Genomic DNA, 18,198 nt, shown 5'->3' on the forward strand with positions numbered 1-18,198 from the left:
TGCTTGTTTGTATGCTCATTCGTTATGTACCATGTCGTATGACGGAGGCTATCATGGTCTTTCCATGACCATGATTGTTCTTGGCAATTTTTTTCCAAAGAAGTAGTTTGCCATTGCCTTCTTCTGGGCATTGTCTTTACAAGATGTATGACCCCAGCCATTGTCAATGTTTGTATGTAAGGGTGTTCTTAAATTCAATGTTCATAACCCAGAGATGGCCTGTATAAGGAAATAGTCTCTGAGCAGCTAAACCAGTGCCTAGAATCTAAATGGAGTAAATTTTTCAATTCCAATGAACTTGCATTATATTATATTCAATTGCTCAGTATCTCCTAGAACAAGGCTTTCATCTCAGGAATTAAAGTAGGTAACCTCTATTTCTTTTCCAAGAAAAGGAGACCGAATTGTAGACATTATTCTAAGACTGACTCCACAAAGCCTTCATAAATACAGCAAAACTTGAATTATCAGCCCCTTGCAATAAAAACCTATATTCAGTTTCCTCACCATTTGCTGTACTGCATGTTAATTTTCTGACGGGCGTACAAGAACACTCAAATTCTTCTGGGAGCCAATAGTTTCCAGACTTAAACACAAGATGCTACAGATGCTGGAAATCCACAGTAACATATATAAAATACTGGAGGAACTCAGCGGGTCAGGAACATCTAAAGAAAGGAATAAAGAGTTGACATTTCAGGCTGAAACCCTTCATCAGGACTAGAAAGAGAGGGGGAAGAAACCAGATTTATACTCCTGGTCAAGCTGGCTTCCTCGGATGATATCTTCCAGATAGTCCAGGAAACTGCTTATTTCAATTTTTCTACGTCTTCTTTTTATCTTAAATGTGTTTCTGGAACTGTTAAGAGTCTGCGATTTACAGTTTGGAGATCGATTGAGTGATTTAGTGCTTTGCTGTCTCTGGGAAGATTCCAGGAAACATTCACGAGTGGCCTCGAGGCAAAGAACTCAAGAGACGAAACGCAAGCCCATGATCAACTCCACTTTGCTGATCGAAGCGTCCGTTCATCACAGATTAAATAGTCGAGGAAGATTGAAACCTTGAGGCGAAATGTGGAAGGCACGCAAAAGTTCAGCACTGACTACCTGCCTCTTGATCACTGCTATGACAAATCTTATGCTGCTTCCGGAGAAGGACTCCGTGTGGTGGCCTATTGCCCCCTGCTCTGGAGGGTAGATTACTGTGTTCCAAGTGGTCTCTCTCTCTCTCTTTTTTAAATGCAGGGAGGGGGGCTTGGGGGTTGATTGTTCTAGTCCCGTTCTTATTTGTATGGGCAGGGGTTTGATGCCTTTCTTCGAACGACTTCCATGGTTTTCTTTGTTTCGTGGCTATCTGGAGAAGACGAATCTCAGAGTTGTATACTGCCTACATACTTTGATAATAAATGAACCTTTCTGAACCTTTGGTGGGGAAGTGAAGTAGTACAAGTTAGAAGGTGATAAGTGAAGTCATGTGAGGGGGAAGGTAGGTGGGTGTGAAGTAAGAAGCTGGGAGGTGAGAGGTAGGAAAGGCAAAGGGCTGAATGAGAAGAAATTTGACAATCATAGATGCCGCCTAACCTGCTGAGTTCCTCCAGCATTTTGCGTTTTCCAGACTCTCACCTTTAAGTTATTTTGTTGTTCTATTTTCCTACTAGCAGAGTGTAATTTCATTGATTTTTCACTCAATGCCTAGTCTCACGTATAAAGAATAGTAACACAAATTCAGACACTAGAAGATAAACTCAACACAGGAACAAAAGGGACTATCAGTGATACTTCCTCTCTCTACCTAAGCCAAATTAATCACAATGATTTAAAAAAAAGACAATTTACTTGTGAAGTGTTTTGTCATCGGAGGAATCTGGTTTTACATTGTTCTGTGGAATGCTCAAACAACAGATAATTCCCTTTCCCTTCCCTGACTAGTGTCTCCATCATCAACCACAACCTATCAGATAACCCACCAGTGACTCCCTTGCACCAGCCATCCTCACCTCAGGAGAGCAAGGTCACCTCTCACTAATTCTTCTCACCTTTAGAATTATATGGAAACAAAGTCTACTTCAAAGGTTTCAAAGGTACATTTAATGTCAGAGAAATGTATACAATACACATCCTGAAATACTTACGCTACCTCTCCCCATTTCTCACCTACCCTCCCGTCCTTTCACTTCAACATTACATGACTGGGGAGAAATCCTGGCAGTATTTTCCCCCCAATTACTTATTGAGGTACCAGAATGGAGTACGCCCTTCTGTCCTTCAAGCTGTGCCACCCAGCAACCCCGCTTAATCGTGGGACAATTTATGATGACCAATTAACCTACCAATTGGTAGATTTTTGAACTGTGGGAGGAAACCAGGGCACCCAGAGGAAACCCATGCGGTCACAGGGAGAATGTACAAACTCCTTACAGGCAATGACAGGAACTGAACCCGTAATGCTAGTACCGTAGAGCGTTGTGCTAGCCACGCTACCGTGCCTGATACAACAATAATACTGGTAATGAGAACTTACCCTGAGGTGGTACGAGAGGTTTGTCCAGTGTTGCGCACCAGCCAATAGGATGGACATCTGCACTCCCAAGACTCCCAAGATTATACCAAAAGTCTTGCCGTGAGTTATTTTCAAATCCTTCGTATCTCAGTAATGCCTTGTAACCTGGAAAGAAAAAAAAAACAAAATAGATCAGTGAAAAATTTAAAACATTATATGCAAGGTTGTCCTGTTTTTACTTGTGAAAGAACAACAACATTAATGCTGGAGAACTCATCAGACAGCACATGAAGAAGAAAAGCTAACTATTCAGGAGGGGGATCTTTTATCTGGAAGGTCTTTGGCTCAAAGTGTTGACCGCTTCTCCCTTCCTCCCTTAGAATTAGGCCCTTTTACCTACCAAGTTCATGCAGTCCAACTTGCATCTGTTTTTAAATTTCTTGTCCGACCCCAATTTAGTCTCCACATGTTCTCTCCGATCAGCTACATGAAACACTGGCATAGGAAAGCAGCATCCATCATTTGAGATCCCCATCACCCACGTCATCCTCTCTTCTCGCTGCTGCTATCAGGTAGAAGATACAAGAGTCTCAGGACTCACACCACCAGGTTCAAGAATAGTTATTAACCCACAACCATCAGGCTCTTGAATAAAAGGGGGATAACTACACTCGCTGCCCCATCACCGAAATGTTCCCACAACCAAGGATCTCCCTTTAAGGACTCTTTAATCTTATCATTTCATGCTCTCGTTATTTATTGCTATTTATTTAAATTTACATTTGCACAATTTGTTGTCTTCTACACACAGGTTGATCTTTCATTGATCCTTTCATAGTTACTATTCTATAGATTTGTTGAGAATGCCTGCAAGAAGATAAATCTCAGGGTTGTATACGGTGACATATATGTACTTAGATGATAAAATTTACTTTGAACTTTGAACCCCTACCTCCCCTTCCCCCAAATTCTACCACTTATTTCATGCTTGGGGCAATTAACAGTTTCCAATTAACTAACCAGCAAGCATACCTTTCAGATATAGGAAGCCAGAGCACTGAGGAGAAACCCAGGTGATTACAGGGAGAGTATGCAAACTCCACACAGACAGCACCAGTGGTCAGAATCAAGCCTCCACGTCACAGAAGCTGAGAGGCACCTGTTCTATTACCTGCTGCATATTTGCAGCAGTTTCTTATTTCAACTTTACATTTTTGTGGGACAACAAAAGTGCCTGTTATTAGATCAGACGAGTACAAAAATAAATTGATTGATCTGTTATTTTCATTAGTCAACATTTACTATATTGAACACTGAGGAACATGGTCTCCGTGTGAATTAGGGATAAAAGATCGATGCAAAACTTGACAGAGAAATGCAAATATAGCTTAGTTCTTTTCCAACACTTATTTTTTGCATTATATAGCACCAATATTAAATTAATCACAACCATTCATAGCTCGGCTGTTCACGGGCTTGACAAAATGTTTGTTCAAGTTATTTTTATTATCAAAGTACATACGTGTCACCATATACAACCCTGGGATTCATTTCCTTGTGGGCATGCATAGTAAATACAAGAAACACAATTGAATCAATGAAAGACCGCATCTAACATGGAGGACAAACAACCAGTGAGCAAAAAACAACAAACTCAAATAGAAAGAAAACAACTATAATTAATAAATAAATAAATAAATAAATAAATAAATAAGCAAGCAAGCAAGCAAGCAAGCAAGCAAGCAAGCAATATTGAGAACATGAGATCTAGAGTTCTTGGTTGTGGGGAACAGTTCAGTGATGGGGCGAGTGAAGTTGAGTGACATTATCCCCTCTGGTTCAAGAGCCTGATGGTTGAGGGGTAATAACTGTCCTGAATCTGGTGGTGTGAGTCCTGAGCCTCCTGTACCTTCTTCCCAATGGCAACAGTGAGAAGACAGCATGACTTGAATGGTGAGGGGTCCTTGATGATGGATGCTGCTTTCTTGTGACAGCATTCCATGTAGATGTGCTCAGTGGTGGAGTGAGCTTTACCTGTGATGGATTGAGCAGTACTTACTATTTGTAGGCTTTTCCATTCAAGGGCTTTGGTGTTTCCGTACCAGGCCATGATGCAACCACTCAATACATTCTCCACCACTCATCTATAGATATTTGTCAAAGTTTTAGTTGACGTGCCGAATATTTGCAAACTTCTTAGAGAGAAGAGGCATTGCTGTGCTTTTTTCTTTGTAACAACACTTGCGTACTTGGCCCAGGCCAGGTTCACTGAAATTATAACAATGAAGTTTTTAAAGTTGCTGACCCTTCCACCTCTGATTCCCTTGATAAGGACTGGCTCGTGGTCTTCCGGTTTCCTCCTCCTGAAGTCAATAATCAGCTCCTTGATCTTGCCGACACTGAGTGAGAGGTTGTTGTGACACCACTCAGCCAGATTTTCAATCTTCCTCCTATGTTTTGATTCGTCACCAACTTTGATTCCGCCATTGGAGCCATGCTTAGCCACAGTGTCGTAAGTGTAAAGCGAGTAGAGCTTTATGGTGCAGGTGTGCCGATGGAGATTGTGGAGGGGATGTTGTTGCCAATCTGAACTGACAGGGGTCTGCAAGTGAGGAAATCAAGTATCTAGTTGCATAGGGAGTTACTGAGGCCAAGGTCTTGTAGCTTATTGATTAGTTTTGAGGGGATGATAGTAATGAATGCAGAGCTGTAGTCAATGAAGAACATCTTGATGTATGCATCTTCACTGTCCAGATGTTCTAGGGTTCAGTGAAGAGCCAATGAAATGGCATCTGTTTGGAGTGGATCCAAGTCACTTTTCAGTCCCGAGTTGTTTCATCACCAACCTCTCAAAGCACTTTATCACAGTGGATACACATCAAAGTTGCTGGTGAATGCAACAGGCCAGGCAGCATCTCTAGGAAGAGGTACAGTCGACGGTTCGGGCCGAGACCCTTCATCAGGGCCCACAGTGGATGTAAGTGCTACTGGTCGATAGTCATTAAGGCAGGTTACCATATTCTTTTTAGGCACTAGTATAATCAAAGCATGCTCAACTCTGAGCAAACTGGAAAACAGATGCTGGCGTATCTGATCTACCACCCTGCTCACCATTGAACTCAAAGGTAAAGCACAGAGCGGCTGAAGAAAAGCAGAATATGCTCTACATTCTGGCCCTTGGCTTTCTCCATGGGGTCACTGGTATAAAGCCAAATCGAGTTACTTTTAAATCATTTCAATGGTTTTTTTTATAATCAATTATCGTTTTAGTTAAATTTTTAAGTTACATCGTTTTGAGTTGGTTTACACATTTTGACCCAGCTGGTGGCGTAGTGGCATCAGTGCCGGACTTCGGGACGAGAGGTCCCGAGTTCGAGTCCAGGCAGCTCCCCTGCATGCTTTCCATCCCTGCTGGTGATCTCTTTGGAAGCTCACCCGGCAGAAGGCAATGGCAAACCACTGCTGTAACTTGCCTCGTACGCGGATCTCCACTACGTCAGAGAGGCGTGGAGGGAAATCGTCTGCTAATCGGAGAAACTCTGGATGCGACGTACCCTTCCTTTACACATCTTAAGACATTTTAAAACTCTTCCTTATCTTTTGATAGTGGTGAACTGTCAAAGGTAATCAGAGATACCCTGCCCAAGTATTCATAGATCACTCTGCCTCAAGGGACATGTCCTGCATATGGAGAGTCAGGTTGTTGGCTCCAAGAAACAGGCACAATAAGCGGTAGGCAGAGAGCCTTTATCAGGACCTCCACTGATGCTCCCTGGCATGTTGAGTTCCTTCAGCATTTTGTGTGCATTGCTCTAGATTTCCAGCATCTGCAAAATCTCATGCTTATAATCTTATAGAAACATAGAAAATAGGTGCAGGAGTAGGCCATTCGGCCCTTCGAGCCTGCACCGCCATTTATTATGATCATGGCTGATCATCCAACTCAGAACCCCGCCCCAGCCTTCCCTCCATACCCCCTGATCCCTTTAGCCACAAGGGCCATATCTAACTCCCTCTTAAATATAGCCAATGAACTGGCCTCAACTGTTTCCTGTGGCAGAGAATTCCACAGATTCACCACTCTCTGTGTGAAGAAGTTTTTCCTAATCTCAGTCCTAAAAGGCTTCCCCTTTACCCTCAAACTGTGACCCCTTGTTCTGGACTTCCCCAACATCGGGAACAATCTTCCTGCATCTAGCCTGTCCAATCCCTTTAGGATTTTATACGTTTCAATCAGATCCCCCCTCAATCTTCTAAATTCCAACGAGTATAAGCCCAGTTCATCCAGTCTTTCTTCATATGAAAGTCCTGCCATCCCAGGAATCAATCTGGTGAACCTTCTTTGTACTCCCTCTATGGCAAGGATGTCTTTCCTCAGATTAGGGGACCAAAACTGCACACAATACCAGGTGTGGTCTCACCAAGGCCTTGTACAACTGCAGTAGTACCTCCCTGCTCCTGTACTCGAATCCTCTCGCTATAAATGCCAGCATACCATTCGCCTTTTTCACCGCTCTTCTTTCCGCGATTTAAGTCTCTCTCACTTACTGGATCATCTCCATTTTTGTGATGTTTCTGTCAAACATTAGAAGCAAGCTGCATACAAAGCCAAATCTTAACCCCATAAGCATCTGTCCCTGCTGGAATACTTAAGTAGGGACTGACCCAACACAATCTGACCCAACCTCAATTATATGGAGCTGGGCGTTTAGGTGGGATTTTTTTTAAAAATACTTTGTTTTCAAAATTTTCAAAAAAAAGCAATGAGGTCAACAAAAACATACTAGCTCAGACATGTATAAAAAAGAAATAAGCAAAAAGACATAACATTAGAAGGATGCCTGTTGTACAAAGTGCTCAAAAATACTAAACATTAAATCTCAAATGAGGGCCGTGAGAAATCAGCTGGGATGAAATTGCTCATCCGCCCCCGGCCTCGTCCAGGTTGGCAAGAAATGGATCCCAGATAGTCGAAAATTTTTAATTGAATTGGTTCTCAAGAACCTAAGTTTCTCCATCTGTATGACTGAGGTCATATCAGCCATCCATCTCCGAAAGGAAGGGGGAGAAGGTGATTTCCATTCCCACGCGATAAGTCTTTTGGCAACAATCATCCCCAGCATCAGAGACTGTGGTATGGCTGCAGGGAAACAAATAGTAGATTGCGAGCAGCCAAATATAGCGAGACCAGCTTCCAAGGGGAAGGATCTTTTATAGGCCTTTGAGTGCCAGTCAAATATTTTGGACCAAAATCCAGTCAGTGATGGGCAAAACCAAAACGTGTGTGACAACGTGGCTTCCGTCCCTTGTTTAGGTGGGATTAATTTGAGATACAGAATCCAGTGCCGTCCTAAGCAAAAGAAGTCACCAGAAACCTACCTGCTAATTTGATAACAGTTGCTATCCAGTAGACTTTGATAGGAAGATTACAGTTATGATTTAATATTTCTACTTTCATGCCTTCTGTAATATCTTCCCACTGGTCATATAGTGGAACCTAAACAGAAAACATCAGATATTGCATCAGTGTCCATCTCTACCCTTGTGAGATTTCCCCTCTTAAAATTGCCACTTCAATATTATGGATTGAAGTATTTCTTTAGTTGATCAGATAAAAGAAGTAGAGTGAAATGTGCGCTGAATTACCGCAGGTGCTACATTCAGATATGCCTGCCCCTAGGTGTGTCTTCATACTCAATGACAAGGTTGACACTTCAATAAAATGCATAGAATACATAACTGCACCAAATTAGTACTAAAAATAAACTCAAAATCCATTCAGTGGTTAACTAGACACAAACAATGGTCAGATAATCGAAACAAAAGGATGCTACTTACTTCTGCTCCACACTTCAGTAATGAGTACTAAATTGGACAGGGCAAATTACAAGGATATTAGGCAGGTATTAGGGAGAGTTATTAGGAACAGTTATTTTTGGCGTCTACACCTGACCTGTGGACGTGTTTAGAGACTATACAGAGTGCAGGATAGATATGCTCCAGTTAGAAGGACAAGGATGGCAAGATAAGGGAACCTTGGATGTCAAGAGAGATGGTGATTTTAGTCAAGAAGGAAAAGGAAGCACATGTAAGCTTTAGAATGGAACTTTGAATAGAATGGAACTTTGTCATTGCTCAAGGCAGAAGATTGTGGTGCTACTCCAGAAATCTACTCTTGTATTTAGGAAGCTATGATTAAGCGGAGCTCTTCAGGATTATAAAGAAGCAGAAAAGAACTCATGAAAGGAATTAAGAGGGCCAGAAGGCGTCACTACAGTAGGATTATCTGTATATAAACATCAAGACCAAGAGGATAACTAGGGGGCGGGTAAGACCACTTAAAGATAAAGAAGGGATGTGCTTGGAGGCATAGGATGAGAGCAAGTTCCTAAATGAGTACTTTACATCAATATTTACCAAGGAGAAGGATAAGGAACATACAGAAATCAGTGTGGAGCCTGCTAATTTGCTAAGACATTTCAAGTTAAAAGAGGCAATGTGGACTGTCTCAAAGAATATTGAAGTGGCTAAGTCCAGAAGGCCTAATGGAATATACCCCAGGTTATTGAGAGGCAAGAGATGAGACTACTGGGATCTTGGACAATACCTATGTGTTCTCCAGCCACAGGCAAGGTCCCAGAGGATTGGTAAATAGCTAATGTTGTTCACTTATTCAGAAGGGAAACGGGGATAATCGTGGAACCCATAGATTTGATGAGTTTTATGTCAGAGGTAGGGAAGTTACTGGAGAAAGTTTTAGGGATAGAATTTATAAGTAATTGAAAAATCATGGCCTAACTAGGACAGTCAGCATGACTCTGTACAGGGCCAGACGTGTATTACTAGCTGGATTGAGATTTTGAGGAGGTGACGAAGGTGATGGATGAGGGTAGAGGTGTGGATGTTGTCTACATGGATTTTGCTAAGGCATGAGAGGCTCATCCAGAAGATTAATGTATATGGAATGCGCAGCGAATTGATAATTTGGATTCAGAATTAGCTTGCCCATAAAAGAGGGCAGCTGTTGATAGAGGACTTTTACTGGCCGGAGGTCGTGACTAGCGGTGTTCCAAAGAGTAAATGACTTGGATGAGAACGGAGATGGGTGAGTTTACATGCAATACGTAGATTGGTAGTGTTGTGGACAGTGTAGAAGACTGGCATAGCGGAAGATATATATAGATCAATGGCCGATAAGGGCAGATGTAGTTTAATCTGTCCAAGTGCGAAATGTTGCACCTTGGGATATCAAGTGTAAAAAGACAGTAAAATGTTAACGGCATGACCCTCAACAGCAGGGGGATCTTGGGGCTCAGGTTGATAGCTCCCTAAAAGTGGCTGCACGGGTTGATGGGGTAGTAAAGAGGACATACAGCATGCTTCCCTTTACTAGTCGAGGAATTGAGGTCAAGAGTCTGTAAGTTATAAAACTCTAGTTAAGCCACTTCTGGAATATTACGTTCAGCTCTGGTCTCTCCATTTTAGGAAGGATGTTAAGGCTTGGGTGAGGGTGCAGAAGAGGATGCAGCTCGGAGTGGAGAGTGCCTGGAATGCACTACCTAGATAGGGGTCAGGGCATTCAAGAGGCTCTTAGGTAGGCACATGAATGTGTAGGAGATGAAAGGATGTGGACATTGTGTCACCATAAGGGTTTACTTTAGTTGAGCATTTGATCACCAATTTAATTAGTTTGGCACAACGCTGTCAGCTGAAGGGCCTGTTCCTCTGCTGTACTGGTTTACATTCTATGTTCTAATTGTTCACACTCCTTTAATTGCTGATCCACTAACATATACTGTAGTTTAATAATATTCTGAATTTTATCACTACTTCCTTGTATGTTTATTACCTTCCAAGGCTTTGAGTCATCTTCAAACATGAAGTTAGGTCCTCATTACCCAGTGCATCAATAATGGCTATGAACCAATACCAGCCTCTGCAGTAAAGCATTTTAAAAGGCCAGTCAGATCTCCAGATATGGTCTAATCAATCGAGCATTTCCATCATTTCTCACTCCTCCCACTCTGAGCAAGGACAGGATTCCTCACCAGCCTCCAAATCATTCTCTATAAATTACTCCACTCTCACAGTGCAGCCACCAGCCGACATTTTTCTCCAGCCATTCCAGCATTCTGAAGAGACAATTCCACCCCCACAACACCCTGATTCACTCTTCCATCTCCATCAAGTGCTACTCCCTTGTTCCTACACTGCACCTGCCCTGTCACTCAAGAGACCCAGATACTCCTTCCAATTGCAGCAGCAATCAACTTGAACAATATGCACCTCAGCCCTCGCAATGTCGCCCCACTGGAGGAAACAAGCACAGGGAGGTCCAGGTCACTCCAGAACAAGAGCAACCATGTCAACTTCTGACTAAGTGCATTAACAGTCCACAGGATTCAATTTCAAGAAACCAACATCTCCATTTGTATTGGGACAAGGTAATCAACCTGCAACATAAACTCAGTTTTTATCCCTCAATGGAGACTGCCCAGCCTGCTGTACATTTCCAGTGTGCTCTTTTACTTCCATTTTCCACGAACTGTACCATTTTGTGTCTCCCAGTTCCTGCAGTGTGAATTTTCCTTTTTTTTAAAAAAAATCCTTCTCACCTGTCCTAATTCATCTTCATTGACTGGCATCTCCTCCAGACAGATCAGTTTCAATTAACAAGCTTCATCCTCTCTCAGCCAGCACTAGCAAGTCTGCAATTCAATCCCGCTTACTCTCCACTTTATCACAGTCTCTTTGTAGTTTCTGCCCCTCCCATTCTATGCAACTTAAAACATTCAATTTATAAAGGTCATTGAACTGAAATGTTAATTCTATTTCTGACACCACAGATGCTGGAAAGAACAGATGGCATATAGACATACAGCAGGGTAACAGGCTTTTTGGCCAACAATAATCAATTTTGCTCACGTTCTCTTCAACTGGAAAATTCTACCACTCGCCTACACACTAGGGACAATTTACAGTGGCCATTTAATCTACCAACCTGCACATCTTTGGTTTGTGGGAGGAAACTGGATTGTCCTGAGGAAACCCATGTGGTCACTGGGAGAGTGTGACGAAAAGAAACCACGCAGTCTAGAAGCTAGTCAGAAGGGGCATCCCACAACCATCAATACTGGGAATACTGCTGATCACCACATTTATTCAATTCGGGTATAAACGGTGCTACTAACGGACAATAAATTCAAGACAGTCCCCAATAAGCCACAGGAATTAGGATTTAGTTGAACTATTAAATATGTTTCAAAACAAAAACCAAATCAAACCACTGAGATGCATCACAGGGAGGGCACAAGAGGAGGGAAAAGAAAACTGAAGGTGAAAATTAACAGACTACAGATACTGGAAATGTAAAATAAGAAAAATAGTGGAAAAGCTCTGAAGCAGAGGCACATCAGAGTTTCAGCTCTGATGGAGGGTCCTCAACCTGAAACGTTAACTCGGTTTCTCTTCCCACAGATGTATCTCAGCACTTCCTTTTTATTTTAGATAGTGATTTTAGAGAACATTAGATGAAACTACAGAAGCCTTGTAAAGAACAATCACCAGTATGGTGTTGTACAAACTAACCACTCTGCTCTCAAATTGATTTATGGCACCAACTAGTAAGTAGTCCATCATCAGCAATATTTTCAAGTACCTGGGTTGTTATCCTGAGGAGGAAAAGATATCCCTTCTGATGACTATTCTGAACCTAATAATTTTACTTAATGAACGCTCTATATGTAGTATCAGTCAAGACTGTGGTCTCTCTCGCCTTCTCAGCCTTGGACAGGCCAACAGGCTGCATAGTTGAAGATGTGGCCCTGTGTCTTGTACAATTCACCACTGAATCAATTGATCCACTGGCTTAACCAGTGGCATTGTTAAGAGGTTCTGGGTTTAAATCCAGCCCTTTCCAGCATTTGGGCATATAATTAAACTGACATTTTAGAGTGGTACACAAGTAGGGTGGCAGGGTGGAGATGCGTCTCTACCAAAGGAGGTGTAATGCACCCAGCAGGTCACCCTTGTGCAAGGTGTAGCACCTGCTTAGTTCACCCCCCCCCACCCCTCCCAACGATCAGGGTCACGTGAAACCATGGGAGCAGGTGGTGGATGGTCGTATGAGCAGCTGGTGCATAATCACAAGTCCTGGTAGGTGACCACTGATGCCAGGCAAACCATCTCTGAAGAGTACTGACAATGGCTGGGGTCACCTGTCTTGTAAAGACACCGCCCAGAAGGCGACAATGGCAAACCACTTCTATAGAAAAATTTGTCAAGAACAATCATGGTCATGGAAAGACCGTGATCGCACACGGCATATAGATACGGCACATAATGAACTAATGTAAGGTGTTGTGCATTAGGGAGTCAGATCAGAGGGCCAACTAGAGCTTCCCTAAAGAACTGACGGCATTCAGGTTTACTTTCTTCCCTTAGACCAACATCACCAAACAATTAATAAAAAGCTCAAAAAGCACAAAAATGCTAGAGGAACTCAGCAGGCCAGGCAGCATCCATGGAAAAAGAGTACACTCGACATTTCAGGCCGAGACCCTTCAGCAGAATGGAGAGGAGAAAAAAATATATTTCCAGCATCCACGAGGAATTCTGCAGATGCCGGAAATTCAAGCAACACACATCAAAGTTGCTTGATCAGAGGGATACCTCGACTGTACCTCTTCCTAGAGATGCTGCCTGGCCTGCTGCGTTCACCAGCAACTTTGACGTGCGTTGCTTGGATTTCCAGCATCTGCAGATTTTCTCTTGCTTGTTAATAACAATGTCAATCACTTTTATTTTACCCTTTGCCTTTTACCTGTTTGAGAGAATTAGATATGGCCCTTGTGGCTAGGGGGATCAGAGGGTATGGAGGGAAGGCTGGTGCAGGGTTCTGAGTTGGATGATCAGCCATAATCATAATAAATGGCGGTGCAGGCTCGAAGGGCCGAATGGCCTACTCCTGCACCTATTTTCTATGTTTTCTATCTGTGATTAAACTGGCTACTGGGGTCGCCCACATAACATTGGTCCTGCTGAGAATCACAGAATCTTACAGCTCATAACTCTGCGGCTGATTTTGAAATTATTGTCCCAGCTGGTACCCCATGCGAGGGTTGATCACAAGTCCAATTGCCTCAAAGGCTCCCTTGGCACCTTCTGTTCCATATTCCAACATTTGGTCCATCGCCTTCAATGCCTCAGGGATTCAAGTGTTTGTCCAGATACTTAAATGTTTTGAGAGCCTCCATCTTCAGCACCCCCTCAGATCCCTTCTAAACATCTTGCCCCTTCTCTTATAGTTAAGGCCTCCAGATAAGCATCTCTGCTACACAGAAACATTTCTTACTATTTATACCAAGCTCCTTAAATTTTTTTCAAACCTCAAATCAGACCCTCCGCTCAGCCACCTGAGTGGCAGCAGTATAGTGCAATACTTATAATTATTTCAGTATTGTGCAAAAGTCTTAGGCTCCCTAACTATATATACACATGCCTAAGATTTCTGCACAGTACTGTATATTCCATCTGCCATTGCTCTGCCCATCTTACCAAATGATCAATATCATCCTAAGTCCAAATACTACCTGCTTTGCTACAAACTCCACCACTAATTTACTTGTGATCTACATAAATACAATTATACCTCTGATACTCATATCCATATCAGTTGTACAACTAGTGGCAGGCTTCCAACTGCAAAAACAACCTTCCACCATCATTCCTAGCTTCTATTTCCAAGCCAATTTTGAATCCAACTTGCCAATGCCTCAGTCTAACTTTTGGATGTGGGATCCTGTCAAAGGTCTTACTGAATTCTATATAGACAGCATCAACCACACTGCCCTCATTGATACACTGTGTTACTTCTTACAAAACAAAAATCAAATTGATCAGAGGGGCATACCCACTAATAAGGCCGTGTTGACTATCCTTGATTAATCTCTGCCTCCCCAAGTACAAATTAATTTTTATTTTATTGAGATACAGCACAGAATAGGCCCTTCGAGCCACACGGCCCAGTAAACCCCCCAATTTAATCCTAGCCTAATCAAGGGACAATTTACAATGACCAATTAACCTACCAACCAGCACATCTTTGGACTGTGGGAGGAAACCCACATGGTCATGGGGAGAACGTACAAACTCCAATTCCATCCTACAGAATCTTCTAATAACTTCCTATTATTAATATTAGAGTCACTATCCTAACTTATCCTAATGAACTTCTTGAGTAAAGGAACCATATTTTGCTGTCCTCCTCTCATCTGATACCTCACCTGTAGCCAATAAAGATACAAAAATCTCCATCACATCCCAACATTCTTCTCCCTTGTCTCTCAAAGCAGCCTAGAATACATCTCATCAACTACATGGGGAGGCTTTTGCTCTTCATTCACTGCTTCTTTCTTTGTGTCCCCGCTGGAGGTATATTCATGCTTATATTCATTAGATATCCAAACCTGTTCATCTGCAGTCCCTCGAGGAAATGTAGGATTGGTTCCACCTGTGTTGCCTTATGTTATCGCTTGCAAGATCTCCTCTTCGAACTTCCTAAGCCCTCAAGGTAGCAGCAAGAATTTTAATGGTCTCAGTTAATCTGTGACTCCCAGAAAAGATCAAGTGTCTTCCAAACTGGTGGAGAAGGAAACTGTGAATTCTTTCCACCATGGAATATCATTTCAAAAGCAGTATGAACTCAGGTCCAGGAGCCCAACAGACACTAATATATTGGTTATGAATACTGAAGAGGAATTTAAGGATGGACTGGGGAGATAGAGAAGGCTTCAACAGGAAAGAAAACCGTTTACAAATAATACACATGTTTCACTCACATGTTTGAAGCAGCTAACAGGGGCAGCTTTGTAGTTCTGCTCTTCAATATACTTCCCCCATTCAAATCCTCGGTTAGCACCTTGAAAGGAAGAAATATAATCGGAAGAAAGCAAGATTTTAAAATAAATTCTGACTTTCTTTTTGAAGGCCAAAACAAAACTGCAGATGTCGGTAATCTGAAACAAAAGTAATCTGTGGGAAGAGAAACAGAGGTAAGGTTTCAAAACTGGGAACCTTCATCTGACGAAAAGCCCAGGATCTAAAACTCCATTTCACTTCCTACAGATACTGCCTGACCTGTTGAATGTTTCTGGCATTTTCTCTTTTTAAATTTAATTGTTGCCAGTCCTAATCAGATTCAAGTCCTAACTGATTGCTGCAACGGTGAGATACTGGTCATTCTCTATTGTCTTGACATGTCAACAACAGCCCTGTTGCAACGTGACAACCCACCACAGCCTGTTGGTGGTGTTCTCCCACAGTCCAAAGACATACCAGTTAGTAGACTAATTGATCATTGTAAATTATCCTAGTCCAAGATTAAATGGGTGATTGCTGGGTGGCCTATTCTGCTCTGTATCTTGATAAACAAACAAACTACAGATGTGTTCTTTCAGAGACCACATGGTTCCTGGGTGTTGAGTAACTAATTCAGCAGGAGATCCTGGAGCAGGTTCTTCCACTCTCTCACCCTAGGTTGATTTCCAGTAAATTGGGGTGCGCTCGATCGCAGCGGCCTCTTTCGGTCCAAGAATTAGTGCAAATGTGTTTCTTAAATGTTTTTCTTGGATCGCAAGACCCCAGTGGACATTGGTAATACAAAATACTGCAAGTCTAGTTCGTTGGTTCATTGACGAGACCAATGGCACGGAAGCTGTGTGGTATCAGTTGTTGCGCAGGCCAGGCTCTCATGTTGCAGTGTTGCCTGTTACAGCCACCCAGGAGAGGAGGGGCTGGAAACTGTGTGGGAGAGAACAGAGGTGTGGTGGGAGTGCTGACCCCTGCAGGCCATCTCTCCTGTCAGTACTACTCTCCAGTGTTCACTCACTGGAAGTCGAGCTGGATTGCTTTCATCTGCGGCTGACACAGCACGAGATGAGGAACTGTTACATGCTCATTCTTGCGGAAACGTGGCTCCAGGACAATATCCCATGCACCATCGATCTTCAGGCTATGACAGCCAAGAACTTGTGCTAATACTGTGTCATAAAATAATATGACTTTACTGTATGTGCTATCAGAACTATATGTACCATGTAGCATGTATGCACTGCGTTTTGCAGCTGGGCCCCAGAGAAATGTTTCGTTTAGCTGTATACATGTGTGTGGTTAATTGACAATTAAACTTGAACTTGATAAAGGGAGGAGTCAGGTCTCTCTAATTATTTAGCAAATCCATGAAAATCATTAACTCAATTCCCATTTTCTCATTGTAACCTGGTGCAAGCTAGCTAATGGAGAAATTAGAACAGGCCATAGCGCACCAAGGAAAAGAAATCACATTCATTTTTTCCCACTCTAAACTGACGGTGAAATGTGGAAAACCGTGATTCTCTCCATGAGTAAACTACCTCCCGATGCTGTCAGTACCTGACAAATGGGCACTCATTTAATTAAGTTTACTTACTCACTATGACACTGGAAGCTATTAAGCCCACGAGGTTCCCACCGACCCCGAACGCAACAATCCCATCAGCCCAATCCCCCTCTCCTTGTGGTCCTGCAATTTATTCTCTCAGATTGACTTTGATTCTTTTTGTCAGTCCTCCAGGTTTGGGGGTTCAGCTCAGGGCTAACAATCCTGACCGGCAGACAAAATGGTTATGGAGACAGCAATGTATAGTCTTTCTACATCTGAGTACGACAGTATTCCTGAGTCTCCACCCAGGATTTGCGTGACTGACGGTGGTGAAAACCGAGCTACTGGAACGATGAAGGAAGGCCTGAACACCACCAGAGATAGAGGACCTTCATTGCTGCCCTAAATGCCAGAGGTGTAACGGGCAGCAGAGTAGAGATTCTTTTTGCCACCTACCCATGTAGGAGTCATTTACAGAAGCCATTTAACCCACAGCACATCTTTGGGACACGATCGCAGGTAGGGTGTGCAAACTCCATACACCAGAGGTCAGGATCAAATTCAAGAGTCCTGGATTTTGTGAGGCAGCTGTTTAATCTGCTACACTACTGTTCCCTCCTTCAAAATTTTTTTTCAGCAATTTAACTGTAGGCCCAGTCGGGGCCAGCCAATCTGCATCGAGACACAAATCTTACCAGAGCTGCCACTCTGAGAGCTGTTTGCTGCTGGACCAGCAGAATGACGTTGCAGAAAGGCCCCCAGTTTTGCTGCCCAGGAAGCTTTGTTCAACACCTTTGCCTTCTTCGTTGGTGGCTTTCCCTGCAAGGCAACAAGCAAAGAATTGTTACATTAACAGAGATTGATATAAGCATCAGCAAGTCAGGAGAGAGGCAGGGTTAATGTTAGTGAGGGTGAAACAGTGGCATAACTGTCTCACAGTGCCGGAGACCTGGGTTCAGTAGTGATCTCCAGCTCTGCCTGTGTAGAATCCGCATGTTCTCTGTGACCATTTGGGTTTCCCTGGGTGCTCAGGGCAAGTGGGTTGGCAAGTTAATTGGCCACTGAAAATTACACCAAAGCTGAGCAATAAAATCTGGAGGAAAATGGCAGAAAGGACAAAATGGAATTAATGTAGTTGAGATTGAATGGATGGCGGATAGTTGGTGCAGATCTGATGTGTTAATGGGCCCTATTTCTACGCTCTATCTCTCTTTGACTCTACATTGCATCACTACTGGGATGGTCATTGAACTGCATTAATTCTATACAATCTCACCTG

The 18,198-nt window shown here is 42.8% G+C and overlaps 1 protein-coding gene across 3 annotated transcripts in view; it reads right to left on the bottom strand.

Moving 5' to 3' along the window:
• The window catches only part of l3mbtl2 (L3MBTL histone methyl-lysine binding protein 2), a 169,989-nt gene that overhangs the window by 137,556 nt on the left and 14,235 nt on the right, over positions 1-18,198 (bottom strand). For all 3 annotated transcript variants that reach the window (XM_063062699.1, XM_063062700.1, XM_063062701.1), the window contains exons 4-7: positions 17,615-17,738; positions 15,340-15,419; positions 7,880-7,997; positions 2,522-2,665 (exon numbers count right to left, since the gene is read on the bottom strand). In XM_063062699.1, coding sequence (XP_062918769.1) covers positions 2,522-2,665; positions 7,880-7,997; positions 15,340-15,419; positions 17,615-17,738 — 466 coding nt within the window. The remainder of the gene's footprint in view (positions 1-2,521; positions 2,666-7,879; positions 7,998-15,339; positions 15,420-17,614; positions 17,739-18,198) is intronic.

This window comes from Mobula hypostoma, chromosome 11 (assembly GCF_963921235.1).
Source record: "Mobula hypostoma chromosome 11, sMobHyp1.1, whole genome shotgun sequence".
Taxonomy (NCBI): Eukaryota; Metazoa; Chordata; class Chondrichthyes; order Myliobatiformes; family Myliobatidae; genus Mobula; species Mobula hypostoma.